The 24,651-nt window shown below is 37.1% G+C and overlaps 1 protein-coding gene across 1 annotated transcript; it reads right to left on the bottom strand.

The window, feature by feature from the left end:
- Window positions 1–969: 969 nt before the first annotated feature.
- Window positions 970–22,670, bottom strand: LOC144365063 (importin-8-like). The gene is made up of 6 exons (XM_078015853.1): window positions 22,566–22,670; window positions 12,529–12,749; window positions 9,601–9,806; window positions 7,488–7,691; window positions 3,277–3,393; window positions 970–1,967 (listed from the first exon to the last, which is right to left on the bottom strand). The coding sequence occupies exons 1-6, from the start codon at window positions 22,668–22,670 to the stop codon at window positions 1,870–1,872; spliced, it is 951 nt and encodes a 316-aa protein (XP_077871979.1). The 3' UTR covers window positions 970–1,869.
- Window positions 22,671–24,651: the final 1,981 nt, after the last annotated feature.

Raw genomic sequence — 24,651 nt, 5'->3', positions numbered from 1 at the left:
TAAATGGTTTACGTTAAATTGGGTAAATAACTGTTAAGAATTGTTTTAATATGTAAACAAAAAAGGAGGTTAACAGATCTGTTTGTTTACTTTCACCTTTCCTTTTCATTATATTTAATAATTCTCTTCAAGATAATGTAAATTGTTAAGAAAATTGTTTTCTTTTAGTGTCTTCTGGAATGTTACATAATTTTTTCTTTAGCCATTATTGCCAGAATTCCTATCTTCATCCCAGTGCCGGTGAAGACAATATAAATTGTTAAGAAAATTGTTTTCTTTTAGTGCCTTCTGGAATGTTACATAATTTTTTCTTTAGCCATTATTTCCAGAATTCCTATCTTCATCCCTGTGCCGGTGAAGACAAAGATAAAACTAATCTACAGTTTCTGCAATAGCCATCACTGAACAGCCTTCAGAACTTGGCTAAACTATGTGTCACTTGTATGCATTGTGAACTCACTTGTATGCATTGTGAACTCACTTGTATGCATTGTGCAGGGACTTGTGGTAGTGTTGGAGTATTTTTGCTGATGATGTCATCGGTGGTACAATTTTTCCAACAAGAGCCATCAATTTGCTTGGTGTATCTTCCTCCCTTCTGCTTGTCATGATCATTCAGCTAAAATTGGGGGGCCAACAGAGGTGAGGCAAAGAACCTCACCCCCCCACTGGTACAAAGACCTCTCCACAGGTGTGGCTGTATATTGGACCAGTAGTCAATGACGGGTAAGATCCAATTACAATGGTACCAACCTAAGACAGGAGGCTGACGCCCTGAGGTCAGCTCATCTGAAGACGGGTAAGGACCATATGTAGTATTGGACAACCTAAGGCAGGCACGGTCCCTAAGCCACATGTTTGTTGTTTAAACAGAGAGCGGAAGATGTTGGGAGCCAATCAGCTAGATGTTGCTGGGGCCGCTGTGAGCCAATCATCAGCTGGCAGCTCTACACAGCATCTTTATCCTAAAAGTTCAATGTGCTTTAGGTAAAATCATTACTTCACTGCATAATTAAGTACATGATTCAGAATATCTTCAGACTTGCTGTTAACTCCAGTGACTAATGAGCCTCTGCCACTTGCTTCCAAGAAGCTGCTAAGTCCTGAACGTATCAGGTTCTTGAATAAAATCGATATGCATATTTGTTGATCCTGAAAGAAATCCCACCCCTTTCAAGGCAGGAAAAATATGATGGAAGAGGGAATAAGACACTTCTTAGGAAAGCCACAATACAACTTATGAAAAACCAGAGCCAGTGCATATTTTACAACCCCTGAAGAAAGCCCCCGTAGCAGGGTGGGCAAAGGGAGAGTGATGTTTTTGAAACCAGAGTGACTTGCAGCTAACTGCCTAACAGTAAATTCACAGAGTAAAATGCAGAATAAGTCGACATATAACCAAGGTTTACATTATATCTAGAAATATGTTTTATGCTTTAAAAAAATTGCAATGCACTCCAAAAAAATTTTTCTGATAATTCATATACAACAGAAGGCACTGTTATCCGCATAAATCCATGGATTCTGCATGGCAAAAACCTGAGACCTGTAAGTCAATCCAATCCTCTAAAAACCACCATAGGTTGTCAGCCTTTGGAGCGTATGGTTTGTCCCTTTCAATGCAATGATTCTGTTTTTCTTTAATTTCATACATTATAGTAGCTGTTGAAAATATATATTTCAGGGTGAGAAAGGTCAAAGGGGAAAGGGAGAATGGATAAAAGTACTACCTAATGCCAGATGATAACTGGTGCAGCAGGAGGGCCCTGAAAAGCAGCCCCCTAATTTCTCCCCTTGACTCTCACACTCCCTTTGTGAAATTGTGAGATAAAACACAGCAAAGACGTCTGATCAGCTGATGTCCTTCCTTCAGTTGTTGCCCAGCACAGTCCCAAAGTTAAAGGCAGAGAGAACTCCTTTGTTTTCAAACGTGAAGCCTCCCTGTTGTTTAATCTTCTTCTTTGCCTCTAGCATTTTCAAAAAAAAAAAAAAAAGAGGAAGAAAACAGAAGAGTCCATAAGGCACAAAGTTGGAAAGAATCTCAAAAGAGCCAGATTATTTGCATACTTAGAACTGAAGAACCCTGACTTATGGTATTTGTTACCTGGCCAAATTGAATGCCAGCCTTTAGCAGGAGCACATCAATAAGTAATTATGTTTACTATCACAGAAAAACATTACTACAGTAAGTGAAATGAAAACAAGTCTCAAGCTAGATTCCAATAGCTTCACTGTCTCTACTGCTGAAAAGGCACCAGACTTCTCATAGCAGGAGGGTCAATACCAAATCCGAAGACCTAAGTATGTGAAGAACCAGAGTTCTCAACTCTAGACGCCCATCCACGATGTTTTCTACCAAAATATTTTTTTGATCACAAAGTCTTTTCCATTGCTAATCTAGGCATGACCATAACAATCTCAACATAAAAATAAAATAATTTCTTTAGCTTAAAAACTGAAAATCAACATGAATCACCAACACAAAAAGCCCAACAAATATAAATGGAAAGCATTTGTTACAGTTTGGATTGTAAATATGCCCCAAAAGCCTACATGCTGAAGGCTTGGTTGTCAGCCTTGGCACTCCTAGGCGGGGATGAAACCTTCAAGAGGTGGGGCCTAGTTATGGGAAGTTAGGTCAACAGGGGCATGCCCTTTAAGGGAACACTGGGCCTTGGCTCCTTCCTTCCTCTGTTTCCCAGCCACCTCGATGAGCAGGTTTCCTCCACCACAAACTCCTACATGATGTTCAGCCTTATCACAGGCCTAACAGCAACAGGGCCAAGTGACCATGGATTGAAGCCTCTGAGACTAGAAGCCAAAATAAACTTTCCTTCCTTATAAGTTAATTTTCTCAGACATTTTGTCACAGCAACAAAGAGATGACTAATGTAGTATTTCATTTCCAGGAATACAATTTCCTTGCAAGAATTCATAAAGAGACTTTGGTCTACCTGTGGTTAAGATGTTTAGGTAGGTGTCCATCTGATTAAGTCTCCCTCAGCAAGATTCATGCCTACCCTTACTTTTTACCTATACCTCCAAAATAAGTAAGGATCTGAATTGGAATACCACTAATAAACACATAATGAACAGATTTTTGCAAATCTAAGATATTGGAAATGATTAAAAAGAACAACCATTCAATGATGACAACTCCTCATTATCATAAAGGGTTGGTCTCTAAAAATGTAAAAAGCATATTTAGGTTCCCCCTACAACACTGAAAAAGTCTGGCTGCCAGCAATCTGACACATATGAAAGTGAGTGGCTGACCTGCCACCGTCCTTCGGTGCTCTGCCAATGTGTACACCTCCTGCAGTGTTCTCTTCTGGTCCTCACTGAGAGGGGCTAATGGCAACTGGCACCAGGCAGCATCCCGATTCTGCACAGCTGTTGCATTTCAGGGGTGTATAGGAAAAGGAGAAAAAGATGAGTCCAATAACAACTATTACCTCAGAGAAAAATGAGTGGCATGATCAAATCACAATGAAATTACTTCAGATAATAAAGGAGAGGATGATGAAACTTAACCAAGGAATAAATTGTTATTCTTTCTAAATTTTACCATCTATCAATGTTCCCTAAAATCCAGATCATGGGACATACACCTGTACTCACTTGTTACCATTTGCCTCTAGAGTTTTCTAGAGGAAAATGCAGCTTCAGCATTGTTTCCACAACAAGGACCCACATCTGTGTGCATTTAGGCAAAGTCTTCCCCTTAGCTACTGGACTTTCCCCCTTAGATAGCTCATCTCAAATTCTACACAATAAAACCAAATTCAGCACTTTCCTCCCAAACTCTGTTTATCTCCCTATTTCTATCACTGGTTCTATTAGTCTCCCAGGCACCCATCCCAAACCCTTACCACCTCTGGCCACATTGTCTTCATGTCCAATCCTCTGAGACTTGATGTTTTCTACTCACATGATTCTTTCCATTAAATCCCATTCTCTACTCCAGGACCTTATTCCTCCTACTTTAACAAAATAATCTCAGCATGCTTGGTTACCTCAGCTCTTTTTACACATTGAACACCTGGAAACTCCATGAAGGTAAACTACCACATGCCCTTACAGAAAACACTCAACACTCTACTGGGGAATGGCGACCAGAACTTAAAGCCGCTGCAATCTCATCCTGTTTCCTTCCTTCACTGAGGCTTTCAGCAGTGGTCATTACAAACTGGCCCAAAGCTGTTCCAGTGCCTAACTATCACTTGAGGAGCATTTTAATAATACCATATGTGCTGGGCACAGAGGCACACACTTATAATTCCAGCTACTCAAGAGGCTGAGGTAGGAGGATCACAAGTTTCAGGCCAGCCTCTGCAATTTAGCAAGACCCTATCTTAAAATAAAAAATCAAAAGGACTAGAGATAGGGCTCAGTGGCTAAACACCCCTGAGTTCATTCTCCAGTACCTAAAAATAAAAAAGGGGTGGGAATATAGCTCAGTGGTAAATTACCTCTAGAGTCAGTCCCCATTACTGAAAAATTGAAAAATGAACTACATCTTTTGAGACTCCACTCAATACTTAAAAGTTTCGTTGGTAACTAGGGTGCACACCCATGTCTGGAAAAAACTATCTTGGTACACATCATATTTGCATCTCCAAATTTATGCTTTTATTTTCCTATTGTTTTGTAATGACATTCCTTGTACTCTCTTTAATTCCTGTGAAATTTCAATAAAAATATTTAGGTAGTTTTTAATCTTCATCAATGGTATTTGCAACAACACTAAATGATGCCAAAATTATGCTAATATTGTCCCTGTCAGTAAAAATATTTTATACAGAGCATATCCACTTTAATATCACTTATAATAACAAAAAACTAGAAATAATCCTAAATTTCCAACAATAAAAATAAGTTATATTATGATATAATCATAGAAATACCATCTAACCATAACAGAATATACATTAGTGGGACTTTTTTCATTATAATTTCTTTAATATTTTTCTAAATATTATCATTGGTTTATCATTTCTTTTGCAGGAGGGACTGAACTCAGGGGCACCCAACCACTGAGCCACATCCCTAGCCCTATTTTGTATTTTATTTAGAAACAGGGTCTCACTGAGTTGCTTAATACCTCACTTTTGCTGATTCTGGTTTTGAGCTTGCAATTCTCCTGCCTCAGCCTCCAGAGCTACTAGGATTACAGGCATGCACCACTATGCCTGGTTCATTTATTTTTATTCTATAAAATTTCTATTTCCCATTTTCATACTAGTTCATTGGTCTTACTCATTTGTAGAAGGCTTTTGGATGTTGTGCATCATAAGCCTATGATATATTTAGCAGGTCTTCTCTCCCAATCTTCAATGAGTCTTTTTTTTTTTTTTTTTTTTTTTATTTTAGTTTTTTTTTTTTTTTTATTGATTGTTCCAAACATTACAGAGCTCAAGACATATCATCTTTCATACATTCGACTCAATTGAGATTTGAACTCCCCAAATACATAATACAGACTCACTTCTGTTACATACTCACGTTTTTACATAATGGCATATTAGTGACTGTTGTATTCTGCTACCTTTCCTATCCCCTACTATCCCCCCTCCCCTCCCCTCCCCTCCCATCTTCCCTCTCTACCTCCTCTGCTGTTGTTCAGTTCTCTCCCCTTTTTTCCCCCCACCCCCTTTCCCCTCATAACCTCTTATAATTTTGTGTATCACTGAAGGTCTCCTACCATTTCCATATGTTTTCCCTTCTCTCTTCCTTTCTCTCCCCCCATTCGTCTTAGTTTACTGGTAGTCTTTTCCTCATGCTCTTCCTTCCTGTTCTATTCTTAGTGGCTCTCTTTATATCAAAGAAGACATTTGACATTTGTTTTTTAGGGCTTGGCTAGCTTCACTTAGCATAATCTGCTCTAATGCCATCCATTTCCCTGCAAATTCTATGATTTTGTCGTTTCTTAGTGCTGCATAATACTCCATTGTGTATAGCTGCCACAATTTTTTTATCCACTCGTCTATTGAAGGGCATCTAGGTTGGTTCCACAGTCTAGCTATTGTGAATTGTGCTGCTATAATCATTGATGTGGCCGTATCCGTATAGTGTGCTCTTTTAAGGTCCTCAGGGAATAGTCCAAGAAGGGCAATAGCTGGGTCAAATGGTGGATCCATTCCCAGCTTTCCCAGGAATCTCCATACTGCTTTCCAAATTGGCCTCACCATTTTGCAGTCCCACCAGCAGTGAACAAGTGTGCCCTTTTCCCCACATCCTCGCCAACACTTATTGTTGTTTGACTTCATAATGGCTGCCAATCTTACAGGAGTGAAATGGTATCTTAGGGTGGTTTTGATTTGCATTTCTCTGATTGCTAGAGATGGTGAGCATTTTCTCATGTGCTTGTGGATTGATTGTATGTCCTCCTCTGAGAAGTGTCTGTTCAGGTCCTTGGCCCATTTGTTGATTGGATTATTTGTTATCTTATTGTTTAATTTTTTGAGTTCTTTGTACATTCTGGATATTAGGGCTCTATCTGAGGTGTGAGGGGTAAAAATTTGTTCCCAGGATGTAGGCTCTCTATTTACCTCTTTTACTGTTTCTCTTGCTGAGAAAAAACTTTTTAGTTTAAGTAGGTCCCATTTGTTTATTCTTGTTATTAACTCTTGGGCTACGGGCGTTCTATTAAGGAATTTGGAGCCCGACCCCACAATATGTAGATCATAGCCAACTTTTCCTTCTATCAGACGCAGTGTCTCTGTTTTTATATCTAGCTCCTTGATCCATTTTCGATACCAGAGCTCAAACTGTACTATAAAGCAATAGTAACAAAAACAGCATGGTACTGGTACCAAAACAGGCAGGTGGACCAATGGTACAGAATAGAGGACACAGAGACTAATCCACAAAGTTACAACTATCTTATATTTGATAAAGGGGCTAAAAACATGCAATGGAGGAAGGATAGCATCTTCAATAAATGGTGTTGGGAAAATTGGAAATCCATATGCAACAAAATGAAATTGAATCCCTTTCTCTCGCCAGCCACAAAAGTTAATTCAATGAGTCTTTTAATTATATTTATGTGTCTTGCTGTACAAAATTGGTAAACTGTTTAAGAAGAGCTACCCTCTGTTCCTTCCCTCAGGGACTGTGAATAACTAAAAGGTTTACATCACCATTTTTAAGCAATATACATCTGAAATTCTTCATTCTTTTCTGTAAATGCTTGCTCGATTTTTGCCTAAAGGATCAACAACACATTTGCCTGGAATTGCTTTCGTGAGGATAACCTACAGGCTCACCCTATTGCTTTAAAATGATGAAAGATGCTAGGACTGGGTGATGAGAGTTTCTTTATGCTAATCCCTTTCATTTTGCATATGTATGGATATTTCTGTAACAAAAAATTAAAATTTTAAGTGTCTATACCGATTTTTAGTCAGATCCCAAAACAAGTAACAGAAAGGAATGAAAAAAAAAATTCTAAGAAATAGCTCAAAATTCAGGGAGTAAAGACATACTTAACAGAGCTTGTGTAAAGAACTGATATTCATCCACACTATTGTCAAGGTCAAGTGGAGTGCTGAACCCCTCAAGGGCAGTTTCTTCCAGCACTTCTTCATCCCAGTCATCCTGCTCTTCCTCCTCGTCTCCACTTCTCCCGTTATTTGCCTGCATGGCTTGAGCAGTAATGTTTGTATCCTCCTCATCACTGGAAATCTCCTCTGTGGATCCATTAATTATTTAAAAGGAATCAAAATATGCAAGTGTAATAGATCAAATTCCATGAAAAAGACTATTTTAAAAATGTAGAAATGGAAAAACAACAATTTTACATAAATACATAAAAATAAACCTTATGCCTACTCTACAGTTTGATAAGTTGAGAATGGCTTTATTATTCTCACTGAAAACAATTTCCCTAGATCTGCGGGTTACCTGAACATTGCTAATGTTATACTATAGCTGACTCATTAACTTGAGAATACTATTTAACTGCAGATTTCCCATAATTTTTGTTAAAAAAATAAAAAGACATCAGATGATTTTGTAATCAGTACACGTTTTAGATAACAATGACCTCCCATTGAGAATTCAGGTCTCTCATTGATTAAACAGATTACCAAGTGTTCAGAAGTACCAAAATGAGGAGGTCATTTCCTTTAATAGAAATAGTAAAAATGCAAAAAATGTAAATAATAATAAAGTAGTCAACTACATGTGCCTTGAAAAGTTATAAGCCAAGTTACACATGACCTATTGTCAGTGCTGCTCTGTTCCAAGTGGTTGGATGAATATTATAACTGGAATATTGTAACTAGAAGGCAGCAAATTCAGAATAAAAATCAACTTAAAAGGAAAAACCTAGAGTAAACCAGGCAACATCAATCTAAAACTAGTTCCATAAAACACATCACACTGAAACAGTTGGATTAAACTAAAAGACAGAGATAAAACAAGAAACCATAGTTTGGGACCAGACATGTAGTGGGGAGAAAGTGGCAAAGGTACAATTACAAAGATAGCAAGAAATACCTTTGCTAGTTAATAATTCTACACTTTGGTAGAAAATTCAACAAGTCTTGGAATATTACTAGAAAAAAATTATTTCAAGCCATATTATTTATAAGCCAAAAACCAGCAAAACATAGAGTTAGAAAGAGATCATAACAAAATGAAAAAAGAATTTGTAATTCTTGGAATATGTTTAACCCCCTCCAAAAAAAATAATAAAGAGGGGGGAAAAGTAACTTCTAGAAAGAAACTATTTCAAAAGATCTACTCAGAAATCAGAAAAATCAGAAACTTTTGTGGTAAGAGTGGTAAAGGGTAACTTAAAATTCCTTATATACCAGTTAAAACAAAATGTTTTTTAAATCTATACCTGCTGAAATCACAAAGTTTAGCATCAAAAAATAGTTTGTTTGTTTGTTTTTTTGTTTGTTTGTTTTTGTTTCCTAGCAAGAATTCTGATTTTTCTTAGCTAAAGATAAATGTCTGTTTTTAGCCAGAAAAGGAAAACCTCCACTCAGAATTAAATAGTACTACTTCCTGGGCCCTAGCAAGTAGCTTTACAATCTCATTATTAAATGTCTAATATTCTTGATGTTGACAATCTTATTCTGACTTTAGATTAAGCAAATCATCTTCATTTCTGAACTTTATTCTAAATGTATATTTAGACCACAAATACATCTCTCATTAATAATTTTGGAAGATGAATCACCTACCAATCCTTTTTTTAAAAAAAAAATCAATCTCCACTGTTCTTAATCTAGTGTTTCATTTAATTCATGGCTGCTGCCTTCATTGAGTCTATTAGCATTAACAAGAAAATAAAATACTAAGTTGTTAATGTGTAGCAAGACCATATGATTCTGTTACAAATATATTTACCAGGTGTAAAAACATCCATTAGGCTCAGGTTTAAAAATAATTCAGTTTACAGTTTCAAGAAGTACACAAATCTGTTATCCCACATGATACAATTAACAAGTCAATCAAGTCCAAGATATTTGTCAAATGTTCAGCAAGCCAAAGAATGTAAATCTGTTTAATGAAGCCAAACAGACTAAAAGTCAAAGAAAACAATGCTCAAATCACAATCAATTCTAGCACCATATAAGACTTTACCATTTTCTTCTATGTCAACTTTCTCTGCTTTTGAACGGTCTTCCCGGTTTACCAGTTGCCTAGTGGCACAGACCTGCTTTAGGCCAAGGAAAAGGAAAAGTATTGAAGGGACAATCTGTCCCACCACAGCATCTATTGCAGGAGGTCGATTTTGCAATTCAAAAAGGATACTCAGTCCTATTATACACATCTTCCGATCATGATGCCTGCAAAATTTAAAGGGAAAAAAATGTAGACATGAGAAGTGCAATAAAGGATAAAACCCAGAGAGATTACAAAAAGAAATGTTCAAGGCAAACTCTAGAGTTTATTCATTGGGATTGTACAAAAATATCTCCAGTTTTCTGCTATATGAAATCTTACATTAAAAAAGTTTTATAAATTATTATCATTAAAGACCCATGGGAGTCTGCAATTAGCATGGTGAATCTTGCTGTAATACTAACTTATGACTAATGTAAATGCTACATTTGAGTGTTGGCATAATGGGGTTTGTTAAAACAGAAAATTCTTATACAATGGAAAACCTGGAGAGTTCCCCAGACTCTTCCCATTAGACTAGTCCTCAAGTTTTCTTGGCACGGGTATTGTACACTAACATCAGGTGCCAAAAGCTATTTCAAAAACTCGACATCCAATAAGCTGAGCTTCATAGATCTAAGTAAATCTACTAGCATCCTCTGCTATAACACGGATAAGGAACTCTTTTATTAAATTATTTATTCTAATTTGTTATACACAATGGCAGAATGCAATTCATTTCATATTACACATATGAAGCACAATTTTTCAAATCACTGATTGTACACAAAGTATTTTCACACCATTCATGTATTCATACGTGTACTGAGGGTAATGCTGTCTAACTCATTACACCATCATTCCTAGCCTCTTGCCTCCTCTCTTCCCCTCCCTCCCCTTTGCCCTATCTAAAGTGCCTCCATTCCTCCCATGCTCCACACCACCCCAGGAAAATTTAATTCTGAAGGAAAAGATGTTTGACCAATTTATATTAGACATATTTTTCTATATGTTCCCTTTAAATTGTTTAAAACTAAAGATTCCAAGAACTAAAAGACTATTATATTAGTAGAACCACTTAAAATTGCAAGCATGAACAAAAAAAAGTCACTTGCAGTGGTTCAATTCATTTAAAATGAGATTATAATACAACAACCTCATGATTACTCTACAAGCTTCTGTTATTCCTCATTATTTGCATTGCTTGCTTCATTTGAGTTACTAATGGCCAAGTCATATGACATAAGAGGAATTGTACTTGACCTGAAGACTTTCTCATTCTCAAGGTACCAAATTAGTAGAGCATACTAGTCAAGTGGATCATAGCAGGAAAGATGATTAGCCAGTGGGTCTCTAAAGAATCCAAGGAAGCACTCTCTAAGGATGCCCAGTGTATGCAAAAGCTAAGAAAGACTGTATCTTTGAAAAACTGCTTATTCATGTTGACAAAGATAAGACTACCAACTACATAACTTTGCATGAACAAATCTCTAAATCTTTGTCAGACATAACTTTAATTAAGCACACTTTTTGGGGGGGGGGCGGAGGGGGCTACTGGGGATTGAATTTGGGGACACTCAACCACTGAGCCACATCCCCAGTCCTATTTTGTATTTTATTTAGAGACAGGGTTTCACTGAATTGCTTAGCACCTTGCTGTTGTTGAGGCTAGCTTTGGAGAATGTTTTTCCATTGAAAGTTTCATAAACGAATATAAATGAGGGACAAATTCCAGGCTTCTACTAGTAGAAAACAGGCAGAGCATCCTGTAAGTGTGTTCATTCAGTCCTATTCTACCATCCTAACCCAGGCCTTCACTATCACCCACGCACATGGTAGTGTACTGATCATTTCTACCCAAGGGTCTACTCCCTTCAGCAAATTTTTCTAAGTAATAATTTATAAAACTTAAAAAATGTTCCCAAATTAAGACAGCAAGCAAGCTCAAATTCTAACATAATATGGCCATCAACATGTGTTGGGTGACTTGAGATGGGCATATAATAACGTAGGACCTTACTTTTCCTGTATTTGAACCATGCCCCCTGCCGTTTTTTTTTCCCTAGAAATATTGGAGATCAAACCCAGGGCCTCATGCATACTAGGCAAGCACTCTACCTTAGCTATATCCCCAGACATAATTTGTGTTGTTTTCTTTGTGGCATTGGGGAATGAACCCAAGACCTTGTACATGCCTGGCAAATGCTTTACCACTGAGCTCCATTTCCATCGCCTGTGTTTGAAAGCTAGGAGAGTGTTTCACAGAAAGCCAAACTCTTCTACAGAGGCAATCTCTTAGCTAAAATTAATAATCTTTCTGACCACATTTGAGAACAGGCTCCTTTGAGAGCTACAAAGAGCTAAACATCCCAGGACAGTATGTAACATCTTTGGCAGACTGGTATCCTCCTTAGAAACCTGATTGCCCCTAGAATGTCTGCCCACAGACACATAATAGTCATAGCATTTAGACCCTTACTTTTTGCAGCCTAAGATAATAATGACACACAATAATCAAAAACAAATGGAAAGGGGCTGGGGCTGTAGCTCAGGGGCAGAACACTTGCCTTGCACATGTTGAGGCACTGGGTTTAATCCTTAGCCCACATAAAAATAAACAAAATAAAGGCTTTCTGTCCATCTACAAGTATAAAAAAACTTTTTTAAATGGGAAGAGGCTTGAATTCTTTCCACTTGATTGTACTGTTGAAACACATTCATAATACTCTAAAAATTAAACATTGTGTTACTAATATACCAAAAATAGCTCCAACGATATGAAAATTGATTTTGTACATGGTATCCTACATATATATATATATATATATATATATATATATATATATATATATGAAGTAAACTTCCCAGAAACAGAAAGTCAATATGAAGTACAAAAGGCACACCTACCCAATAAAATAATCTGTATTGTTCATCCACTGGTTTATAAACTGTACAGTGATAGGTCCAGGATTGTGAGGCAACTGAATTTGCTCTAAAGTATGTAGCAGCAAATCAGGGTTATAGTACAAGGCAGCATTTGCAACCTGAAGACACATCATACAGAGTTCACGAGTTTTGACCCCTTGAGTTAATCTCTCCAAAACAAGTTGAACAAAGAGAGGAATGCACTAAAGAGTAAAAAGAAAAGACGAGTCAACCATACACAGAGCAAACAAGTAACTTACAGAAAGCTAATGCTGGAAGAGAGTAGTATCATAAGTCTTAATGACAATAACATTTTTGCTTATTTAAATTGTTTTTAGATATTTACAAGATTTATATTCTCATAAAATTCACAGAAATTAAGTAAACACAATAACAGTCCTTCAGCAATGCCAGGAAATCTGCTTTCTTAAGTGAACACTGGACTTCATGGAAGACTGTCCAGTAGAGTCCACACTCAGATGGTGACAATAACCCATGGGTGAACTCAGCTAGATAAAATGATGAAGGTGGATTTTTCTTTGATTAATCAAATTGAAAATAAATGATTGGGACTAAAAGTAAGTATGATAATCTCAGTATGTCTCTTGAAAACAATTTTACATGAAAGATGAAAAAGAAGTGGTGAACCCCACACATTAAAATAAAATAATCTAATTCCAATTCTAACTCTGTTTCTTACAGTTTTAGGAGTAGAAATTCACTATATCATTTTAGAGATTTTTGGTTGCTGACTTTAAATGAACCTACACAGATAAACAATCCTCTTATTCAATGCTTCATTACCTACCATATTGCTCCAAACTGAAATTTCAATTCTTTGTACTTTTTACAATTCTTCCTAATTTGCTGATAAACAAAGCCAAGATAGGCCAGTAGTTCAGCAGAGAAATCTCAGGAAGGAGACAGCCAAGAACAACTTTCCTGGGGAACAAGAACAACCCTCATGGGGATAAGACAAACCTCAGAAGAACCTGAAAACAAAAACTCAGCCATTACAAATGCTTAAAGAATAAAGGAGGGCTGGGGTATAGATGAGTCTAGAGTGCTTGCCTAGAGGTGAAGCCCCTGGGTTCAGCCACATGAAGGAAGAGGAAACCATTCTTAAAGGAAATTTTGATTACAATACCTCAAATATAGAATAACAATAAAAACAGACATTTTTGTTTGGTTCATAAACTGGCACTGATGGGAATTTCAAAATAAGAGTTTCTAAACAATATTGAGAACTGCAAAATATATAAAGTTAAATTTGTGGCCACGATCATTTCAAACGGTCCCTTTATTAAAATGACAGCCACAGTATTCAATCTTCACAATACATACATACACACATTAATTTTGTGATAACAGAATTAAATACTGAGAAATATGTGTTCTCCTTTTTGCATTTTACAAGAAAGTCCTCCAAATGTGAACATACATTTCATTTTATTACGTTTTTGGGAAAATCTGTATGTCCCCCTTTGAGATTGGTACATGGGGGTGGGAGCATATTAAATAAATAGTTTAAGATGAAAACTCAGTTTTGGATTCTTTACAGCGACTGTCAAATGAATCCTCTCCTAAAGCCAAAACTGAAGAAACAGTTCTCAATTGCGTGGATATTAGTACACACAGGGAAAACAGCTTATGGTGTTTCAGGACACATTGTAATGAAGATATGTTCTCAGAAAAAAAGAAGGAAAAGAGAACCACCCCTCAAGATGGCGTATGGGGATCTGAGATGAAGAGGACAAGAGAGGTGGGAAGGGGTAACTGTGAGTGGGCTGCACACAGGAAAGTGTGCCAGAAAGGAAAAAGAACCTACTCATGGATGACAGTGTTCTGCTTTGGCAGAGATGAGACAAATATGATAATCCAAACATATTCTCCATCCATGAGCATGTTCTCATGTAATCCAATGACCTCGGTGCACACCTTCTTTACTCTCTACAGAGAATGTTCAAATCATTATTAGTTGTTGTGCTCAGGTCTTTCTCATTCCTACTGATACATTTACAAAGATATGACTGTGCTTTCAAAGCAAGACAACTTATTCTTTTTAAGAACTCTCCTTTCTTCTTCCTTTTCTATAATCATATGTTCATTTTATTCTTACTTTTTTTCCCTCAACATCCTTTTCATTTCACTTTTTTCCTCAACTCCTCAAAATCTTTTCCATCTCCTGTTGTGCACTCTCTGCCATTCTCAAGAAAAATACACACTCACACATACATACACTTAAGTCTTGAAGACCAATAAAATGAGTTATTCAGGACAAATAAAATGAGTTATTTGCCAAAGTCCAACTCAACAGATTCCAAGGACATAATCAACATGATCAGTCACTGGTCAGGATGAAATAATCACTTCACACCCACTTATCAAGTCACAATCAAAAAATAGATAACAAGATAATAAAGATTATTAGTGAAGATGTGGAGTAAGTGGAACATTCCTAAGTGATGGTAGGATATATCCACTGGTACAGTCAGTAGGGGAAAGAGTTCAGGAAAAGACAAATTTATGCTCTGTATATGATTTGGCATCCTTTCTCCCAAATTAAAGAACTTGTATATGAATGTATATAGCAGAATTATTCATAATATCCTAAAGGAAAACCACCCAAATGTCCATAAGTAAAACGTTTATAAACAAAAGAGAATACTACATAGCATTAAAAATAAATGAAAGTACTTATACATATAATAAGGAGAACAAACCTCAAAAACATTATGCTAAATTAATTCTGACACAAAAGAACACATATTTTATCATTACATTTATGTAAAATGTCTAGATGAGGCAAATCTACCAAGACAGAGAATGAATGGGTGGTTGCCTGGGGCTGAGATTGAAAGTGAGAAATGACTACAAATGCCCATAGGGGCCTTTGAGGGATGGTGGGAATGTTCTAAGACTCCAGTGTAGTAAAATATGCACAACTTTATAAATCTATTTTAAAACACTGTATTGTACATTTCAAATACATAGATTATATAGCATATAAATTATACCTCAATAAAGTTTAAGAAAGAAGATATTCTATTAGTATCATTTTCATGTGGTAGTGATAAATATTATCATGACAAGTTATCTATTCAACAGATAACACTGTGAAGTTAGAGAAATATTTTCATGAAAGAAAAATCTGACAGCCTGGACAGAAAAAGGTTATTAAAATGCCCAGCCAGATTCATAGCATGTTAAGTGTTATACTTTAGTTCTCTTAGCATTCATACAGCAGACTGAAATATGCCCTTCATGTAGTATGCTCCAGGTAAAAAATTCATCAAATTTATAGCTTTAGGATATTAATTCTATTCTTTTTATATATTAATGGGTATACTAAAATAGATTATTTTACATAAATGCTTTAAAAGTATAAATCAAGAATTACTGGCAGGTTAACATTGGCATTTTTAAGAAAAAGTAGTATTTTCCCACATTCCCATTGTTTATATTTTTCTGTATACATTTAACAGACCTTTTCACACTGTACCATAATGGGTCCATCTCCATGTCTGACTCACTACATCTGTGTAAGCTTCTTGCAGGAAAATGAGATATTCTCAATGACTTGCTCACAGCTCTGATGTAATTGTTGTTCAGCGAATCTTTGTTGAGCCATACATACATTAGTTTCCCATGGCTGCTATAATATACTACTGCAAACATGGTGAACTAAAAACATAGCAATCTATTTTCTCAAGTTTCTGAAATCCAGAAGTTCCAAGTTGGGGAGCCACACTCCACTGAAGGCCACAGAGAACACTCTTTCCTTTGCCTCTTCCAGCTTCTGGTGGCTTCAGGCTCTTCTTGGCTTCCTTGGTTTGTGGCCACATCACTCAGACCTGTGAACTGCCTTCTCCTCTGTGTGTCTGTCTTCTTCTCTTCAGTCTTTCAAAAGGACACTCTTTCTTTTTAATTTTATTTTTTAAGGTTTTAGATGGACAGCGTGCCTTTATTTCATTTATTTTTTATGTGATGCTGAGGATCAAACCCAGTGTCTCACACATGATAGGCAAGTGTTCTACCACTGAGCCACCACCCCAGTCCCAAAAGGACACTCTTGATTGGAGTTACGGAACACTAAAGTAACCCAAGATGATCTCATGTCAAGATCCTTCACTTAATTACACCTGCAAAAACCCTTTTCCCAATGAGGTTGCATTCACAAATCCCAGGATTTGGATGTGGCCCTTTCAGGGAGCTGCTGTTTAATCCACTGTACTATATAATCTGAAAGTTAAACTGAAGTCATTTTAAGGGCTTGACAATAACCATTTCAAAATTAAACAGTTGGGCTGGAATCTAACTCAGTGGGAGAAGTCCAGCTTATCATGCATGAGGCCCTGGCTTCAAACCCCAGCACGATTATATAAAAATAAAAAAATTAAGCAGGTTTGCCACCTAACTGATTTACTTTTAATGGGGGAAAATAGTTCTTTTCTTTTCTTTTTTTTTTAAACTTATGTCTTCAATTTAAATTACAGAAGCAGATTTTGTGATGTATTTGACTATGGCCTATTGAAAAAATAGGAAGTAATCTTTTCCATCACTGAAATAAATCTAATTCACTACAGCATGAGCCAGCTTCACCTTATGTTCCCATGGTTTCAGATTTTTCCAAATTTATTCTCTTGAAGGATAGAAGTTATTTTCCGTAACTACTGTTACTTTCCAGTGTTTTTCCAAAGGAGGTATGTTTTAATATATCCGGGACTAGAGTAATGTATTTTAATGGATTGTGAAAGGATATAAAAGGAAATTTTGCTCTTTATCTCAACATCTCATCATGGCCCTCCATATCAAAAGCACTGTTACCTACTCCATCATGTACAGAGGCATTAGTTTGTGTCTGGGGAAAGGTTGCAACCAGCCATGCACATCTGGCTCTGAGTCACTGTAGGCTACCCGAAGACAGAATCCAATCCCACTGCTTTGATGGAGAACAAAGGGAGAAAAAATAATATTCTGTTAAGTGTGTCAAAAATGAGAATAAATGGAAAGCTCAGGTGCTTTTGAAACCTAACTTCTAGATATGACTAGAACTCAAAAGTCATCAACTCCAACTACCCCACTTGAGACTTTGGGACATCACCATATTATCACACATTTGCTACCTATTTCTCAGGCTGATTTTCAATGATATGCTAAGAAATTCACAGAAAATGAAAAGAAATATTCTGATCTACAAAAATTTGAGGCTACTTCATGAATGCCAGCATTATTCCTTTCTCCAATTACACCAGACTGTGTCTACTTCCACATGATCTTGAACCTTCCTGTAATGCACATTTTCCAAGAAAATGAAAGGAAAGGGCAGTGGGTATTAAATTTCTTTTATAGGTTCTGCCTCATTTTTTTCAAAGATAAGCTTGTGATGTCATCCCAATTTAAATGATGCAAATATCGCATTGTACACTGAAATGAAAGATGCAAATAAACCTAAGAATTAATAAGCATCATTTTAAAACCCCATAGTTTTTGCTTGTTTTCTCTTCTTACTAAACAGGATTTAAAATCTGAAGGCTTACAAGTGTTTCATCAAGCTACGGCTTTATTTTTTAAAGTTTAAAAAATATATATGCTGATGTTTTCCTAGGACTATTAAAATGTTACATTAGATTCTCAATAAGTTTTATTGGGGTGGAGTAAAACAATGAAAAGAAAAAAAACTGTAATTTATGAAGGAGGTATTTTGTAGAAATTAACATTACTTATTTTAAAATGTATATTTTTTCCTCATTTATAATTTATAGTAGAATAAAATATAAAGAACTGAACTTATCAATAACTGATATGGAAGAGATATTATTCTTATTTAAGGAAAAATGAAATGATAGGATGTAAAAGGGTTTTGGGAAACTATGAAAGTCTATAGAAACGTACTCTATCTGATAAATCATCCCCATTCACGGTAAAAAGTAGATTTGTAAGCCCCACAAGAGCAAGAGACTTTACTAGCTTTGTTTACCAATTTATTCTTAGAACTTCGAGCTCTTCCAGGCATAGAACAGGTTCTCAATACCTATTTGTCAAATGAATGAATAAAGGAATGAAAGAGACCAAGAGTGCAGCTGCACAGACCTAACTTTGAATCCAGGTCCCAGGGTGTACAAGCTAAACCTCCCCATCCATCCCAGCCATTGGCACCTGGTACAGCATCTGCCCTGAAAGCTCTTTTACCTTCCCACAGTGCACCCCATCTCCATCAGTTACACTGTAAGCCTCTTTATGCATCCCCAGTGTCTATCCCCATGAGACTCACAATTCTGAAAGTGTCTGAGGATGACAACAATGATTGGGATAGAAGGTCTTCTCTAATATTTAAGGGCCATAATGTCTGAAGTTACTACCTTTTACAAGTGACCTAGTGTATTCACCAATGTCCTCCAGAGAAACAAAAGTGAACATGTGGGTACATACACAAGGAGATTCATTATAAGGAATTCACTTATGTGGTTACAGAGGCTAACAAGCCCAAAAGATAGGGGAGTCAATGTCCCAATTTGGGTCTGAAGGCAGAATGATCTGATTTTGCAGATGAAGTACAAGGACCATCTGCTAGAAGGTAATTCCTTCTTGCTTCAGGGAGGCCAGCCTTTTTCTTCTGTGCAGGCCTTCAACTGATTGGATGAGGTCCACACACTTACAGACTGCTTTACTCAAATTCACAAGTTTAAAAATTAATATTATCCAAAAACACCTGTTCAGAAACATCCAGAATAAGGTTTGATCAAATATTGTAGAGTACCCTGGGACAAGTCAAGTTAATAAACAAATTAACCATCATACTTAGTATATGAGTCTCATCATATCTGCTCTGGAGATGTCTATAAATAAACTGTATCCATCATTTCCATGTTTCTAAGTGGCAGAATAACTTCATAGAATAGCAATAAGAGACTTTTGTTCTTTAGTTGCTCCGGCAAACTATCTGACTGACACCCCCAAAAGCAGGCACATTTCAGTACCTAATACTCTTGCCTGAAACAGGAACCCCTGGAATTACTCCTTTCTAAATCCAAGTCAATGTCTCACTAGTCTTTTTGCCTGATTTCTAGGCCAGGGGTGGGAGGGACTATCTTTAGTGAACCCCAACAAACCAGGTCTGTCCACTTGCCCCAAACATCAAGTGAAAAAATAATGATGAGGTAGGAAAAGAATGTACTTAATATACGTATTTTGGGAAGGCTATGGACTAGTGTCATCAGCCCTGTCTTTGTGGGTACTAACATTAGCTTCAAATTTAAATAGGGAAGAACTGGGGGAGGGGACAAAGGTCTGCATAATTAAACAGTCTTAGTCAAACAGTGGTCTGGCTGATCATTATCTCAGTTCTGGTTCTGAGACCATCCTCATCACTCAAATGAGCCATCCAGTTCCCACTGTGAGATGACTACTACTGCTTAGCAGGGTCAGCTTCATCATGGGTTGATGTGTCTACAAGGTTCACTGTCTCTGGAAGGTTTAGGGCAATGGCTGAGGACTTCTAGGTACTGTTTCAGAGCTCTGGAACAGAATGTTGTAAAAGCTTGCAGTTAACAATCTGTTGATTATTATGTCCTGCAAATCCTGAATATAACTTAGTTACTCTTATTTTTGTGGCTTCATCCTTGAAGGGAGAAGAGACGGGTTAGGTAAATATAGGAATAAACAACCTTGTCTTGTTGACAGACATTTCCTAAGTGATTACATTGTTCACTGTGCAGAGCGGAGCAGGAATATGACTAAAAGTTTAAGGTAATAAATGAGATGCCAAGTTTTTTTCCAAGCTTTTAGTCACCCATCAAGCATCAAGAGCCCAATTAAAGAGTCAATGCTTTCAGGAAAAGCAGCCTCTAAGTCTCTGTTTTGGTTTTGCCAGAGTATGAACAGATCTTCACTATGCTACAAATCTGAGTATCTGCACAGTTCTCTGGAGCCCAATTCTTATTTTTAAAGTCAAGCAAGAAATAGGGAAAGAGAGGGTTAGCATTTCATTGCTGAAACCAACCCTCCACTCTCCAGCTGTGAACAATTAGGCTTGTCAGCATTCCCTCCAGGAAACTCCTGCTGCTTTATTAGGATGAATGGGAAACAGGATTTTGACTTTTTGATAGGTGAGGTTATAAATCTACTATCAAGACTGGGAAAAAAACAGCTGGGTTTATGTGCACAAGCTGAATCTTTAATGATGGACCCCACAAGATGTTCAACTTCAGAATGCCCTAATATGTTCCAAGGCAGAAGTGGAAAGAGATGGAGGGACCAAGTTTATGTCTAAGGATTTACATTATTTTAACTGAATTATATAGAAGAGCAGGTAACAGCTGTGCAAAACAAGGTCCCTGAATAACCCTGATGTGTCAACTTGGAAATATTTGCTACACACAATTCTTTTCATGCCTTCCCACAATTTTATAACTGTCTGAATTTCAAGTTTAATTTTAAAATAATCTTTGATATAAAAATGGATAATCCAGTTGTGAGAGAATAGTATGGGGGAGGCAACTTAAAATTGAATTTTGGTGAATATTATTTAAAATACACACACGCAAACACACACTATATTTATTATGTTGTATATAATTTTTTAAAATAAAAAGTTCCAATTAGAAAAACAAAAATCTCTATGACTAATTTGAATGCTACTACATAAAGATTCCAAATTTTATTGAAAAATATTAGAGAAACTTAACAGATTTCACATAAGGTAGAGCAGAAAACTTAGAAAATATTGCTCAAACAGTTGTTTTTTAAGTCAGTCCTTTCACCATCCTATATGACCTCCCTGCTCAATATAACTCATTTTGGGAATGTGTGATGAAAAGGTTTTAAATTAGTGAAATATTTGGTCAAAACCACTTCCAGTTGTTCATCTGGTGGCTTTGATGCCTCTTCTTCAAGAGGCACACATTTCTGTTTAGTAAAATTCGCTCTACATCTGACAGTGTTTTATCTGGTCTCCTTACATCCAGTTTGCCCCTCATCTTTCTAGTCAAAAAAGAAATGCAAAGATAAGAGCATGGTTTATTAGTACTGTATTCCTCACAGTACCCTGTTCACAGAAGTTTTCAAAAAGTGTTTACTGCATTAAATTCAAAGTCTCTCATTATACAGAATCCAGTGCCCACTGAGAAACTTAAGACATAATCTTTCTGTACCTCCTATTTATCTTCTGTAAAATGAGAATAAAGATATTGGACCAAAATATGTGACTTATTAAACTCAATGCCAGGCACATAATCAGCACTCAATAAAGGTATGTATGTATGTATTCAGGTACCCTGAATCAAGACGGAGGCCTTTCACAGGCAAGCACTCTACCTCTGTGCTACATTCCCAGCCCTTTTAATTGTTTGCTTTGAAAGGACAGGGTCTTGCTAAGATGCCCAAGCTGAAACGTGAAATCTTCTTTCCTCAGCTTCCAAGTTGCTGACCTTATAGATAAGTGCCACCATGCCTAGTCTCTGTAAAGGTTATTTTTAAACAAAACTTTTACTATTCATTGTCATGAGGAGAAATTGATAAAACATACAATTGCATTAAGTAAGTAAGGCTCAGACACTTTCAAGTTTAAGAAGTTTTTGAAAAATGATTTTAAGCAAACTTCCCAGCTAAATTTAATGATTAAAGAAGTTCTAAGATACGTGATCCAAGAGGGCAGGCTAGAAGAAGGCTGCATTCTGTGTCACTCTATGACCTGGAATTGAAGCAGTGGGAATACTGTTTCTCTGCAAGTTATTAGAGGGCCCCTGAGAGCTGCTCCTGTGCAGTAATCCCAGATGCCATGCCCACGCAGGTCGCCAGGCCACCGGACCCCTGGCCACTCACCTGAATAGAAATCCCGGCATCACTCCCACAGAAGACCCTCATATACCAATGTAGGGCTCCCAAGTCGCCTCTATCTTGGACACTGCACCCACTGCCGTAGTCCCCTACACATGATAGCCTGCACCTGGGGACAAGGCACAGGATCTGTAGATAGCCACCATCCACAATACTGCACATCACAGAGCTGCATCTCTGACCATGCCATCCAATGCCACCACCCAACCTGCAACACCCAGCCCGACCCAATCTGACACCCCATCCCTGAAAGCAGCCACCTCCTCTTGGGACACCTTTGTTGCCATCTTTAGTTGGAGCAATTCCCAGCTTGGGACACTGGATAGGGCCTAGAAGCAATATCAAGTTACCTATAATCCCCAACCCCCCTCTCCCCCGCAGTCAATAACCCAGCACAGTGCTTGTGGCTATACAGCCCATCCGGAGCTCACAATTCCTGGTCTTGAACTGCCCAATATAAAACAGCTCTCCACAACAGGTGCACAGCCCCCAGAGTGCAGCCCACAAAACCTCCAGAGAGAGAGGTTCCTTATTAGGAAGGAGAAAGGGAGGGGGTGAGTGAGATACACTTTAAAGACAAGAGACCAGGAATTGTGAGGTCTACAGGCACTATAAGGAGATGAGACTAGGCAACCAAATCACACAAGTGAGCCCCCAAAGAAGATCCTGGGGATGCAGTCTCCCACTGGGGACTGGCAAGAACTATACCTGACTTCCAGGAGCTCCAACCCCAACACCAACCCCCTACCCTACTAACCTGCACCATCCTGAGGATGGAGATACCAGCAAATAGCAGACAAGCCCACCTACTGGATGAGAAGGGAAACAGGAAAGATACTGATCTCCAACAAAAACAATCCTTGATTTTCCTCCAAGATTTTTTTCATTTCTCTTTTTTTATTCTTTTCTCTTTCCTCCCCCCTCCCTCCTCCCTCCCTCCCTTCCTCCCTCCCTCACATCCCCAACATTTGTGAAACCAAGTATTTTTCATGGATTAGGCTATGAAGAACTGAGTTGTCTTAATAGTATATTATAGTTGAGTTGTATATTCTTTTATCTTCTAACTTTACATTTTTTATTTTTCTTAATTTTTATGTTAAGTAGTAGCAAACTTCTTCAGATTCCTCTTTCACACTTCTTAAGATCTAATAACTCTACATCATCACCTCCTACCTCCTTAACATTTCATCCTACACCCCACCCCCAGTTCTCTCTTTGTCCACCATCAGAAACTGTAGACTGTTTTGCAAACCTACTGTTTATACTGTAGATGATAATTGAACTCACCATTTCTGTACATTGTGACATAACTGAAAGTGTCATAATAGAAGCTATTTGGTTCAAGGCTGTGTATTGTTTGTATTGGGATCTGTTAAAATTGATCTCCCCCTTAAAGGAGCGGTATTGGAACCTTGCAGGGACACTATAAGCCCATGATGTAAAAACTGTAATACCTCAGACCCACAGTGCTAGAAGGGAAGACACATGAACAACATGAAAAAACAAAGGAAGAAAGTGACCCCCAACAAACCAAGATACTACATTATTAGAATCCATGGCCAGCACAGCAGAAGAAATGACAGAGAAGGAGTTCAGGATGTACATAATTAAAATATTCTATGAATTAAAGGATGATATAAGAGAGTAAACATAGGCAACAAAAGATCATTTTGATAAAGAGCTACATAAGCAAATACAGGCTGCAAAAGACTACTTCAATAAGGAGATGGGGGGCTCTGAAGAAAAAAAAAAACGAACAGAAATCCTTAAAATGAAGAAAACAATAAATCAAATTAAAAACTCAATAGAAAGCATTGCCAACAGATTCCATCACTTGGAAGGCAGCACTCAAGACAATGAAGACAAAACATATAATCTTAAAAATAAAGTTGACCACACAGAAAAGATGGTAAGAAACAATGAGAAGAATATTCAAGAATTATGGGATAATACAAAAAGATCAAATTTAAGAATCTTATATCCAGAAAAATTAAGCTTTAGATTTGATGACAATATAAAAACCTTCCATTATAAACAAAAGTTAAAAGAATTTTTTTTTATTGTTGGTCGTTCAAAACATTACACAGTTCTTAATACATCATATTTCACAGTTTGATTCAAGCGGGTTATGAACTCCCAACTTTACCCCGTATACAGATTGCTGTATCACATCAGTTACCCTTCCATTGATTTTAACTAGAAAAGAAATTTAACTAGAAAGCCTGCACTACTGAACATTCTTGGCAAAATATTCCATGAGGAGGAAAT

This window comes from Ictidomys tridecemlineatus, chromosome 6, assembly GCF_052094955.1.
Source record: "Ictidomys tridecemlineatus isolate mIctTri1 chromosome 6, mIctTri1.hap1, whole genome shotgun sequence".
In the NCBI taxonomy this organism is placed as follows: domain Eukaryota; kingdom Metazoa; phylum Chordata; class Mammalia; order Rodentia; family Sciuridae; genus Ictidomys; species Ictidomys tridecemlineatus.
The sequence above is the reverse complement of the archived record's forward strand: the minus strand, read 5'-3'. Positions and strand labels throughout refer to the sequence as shown.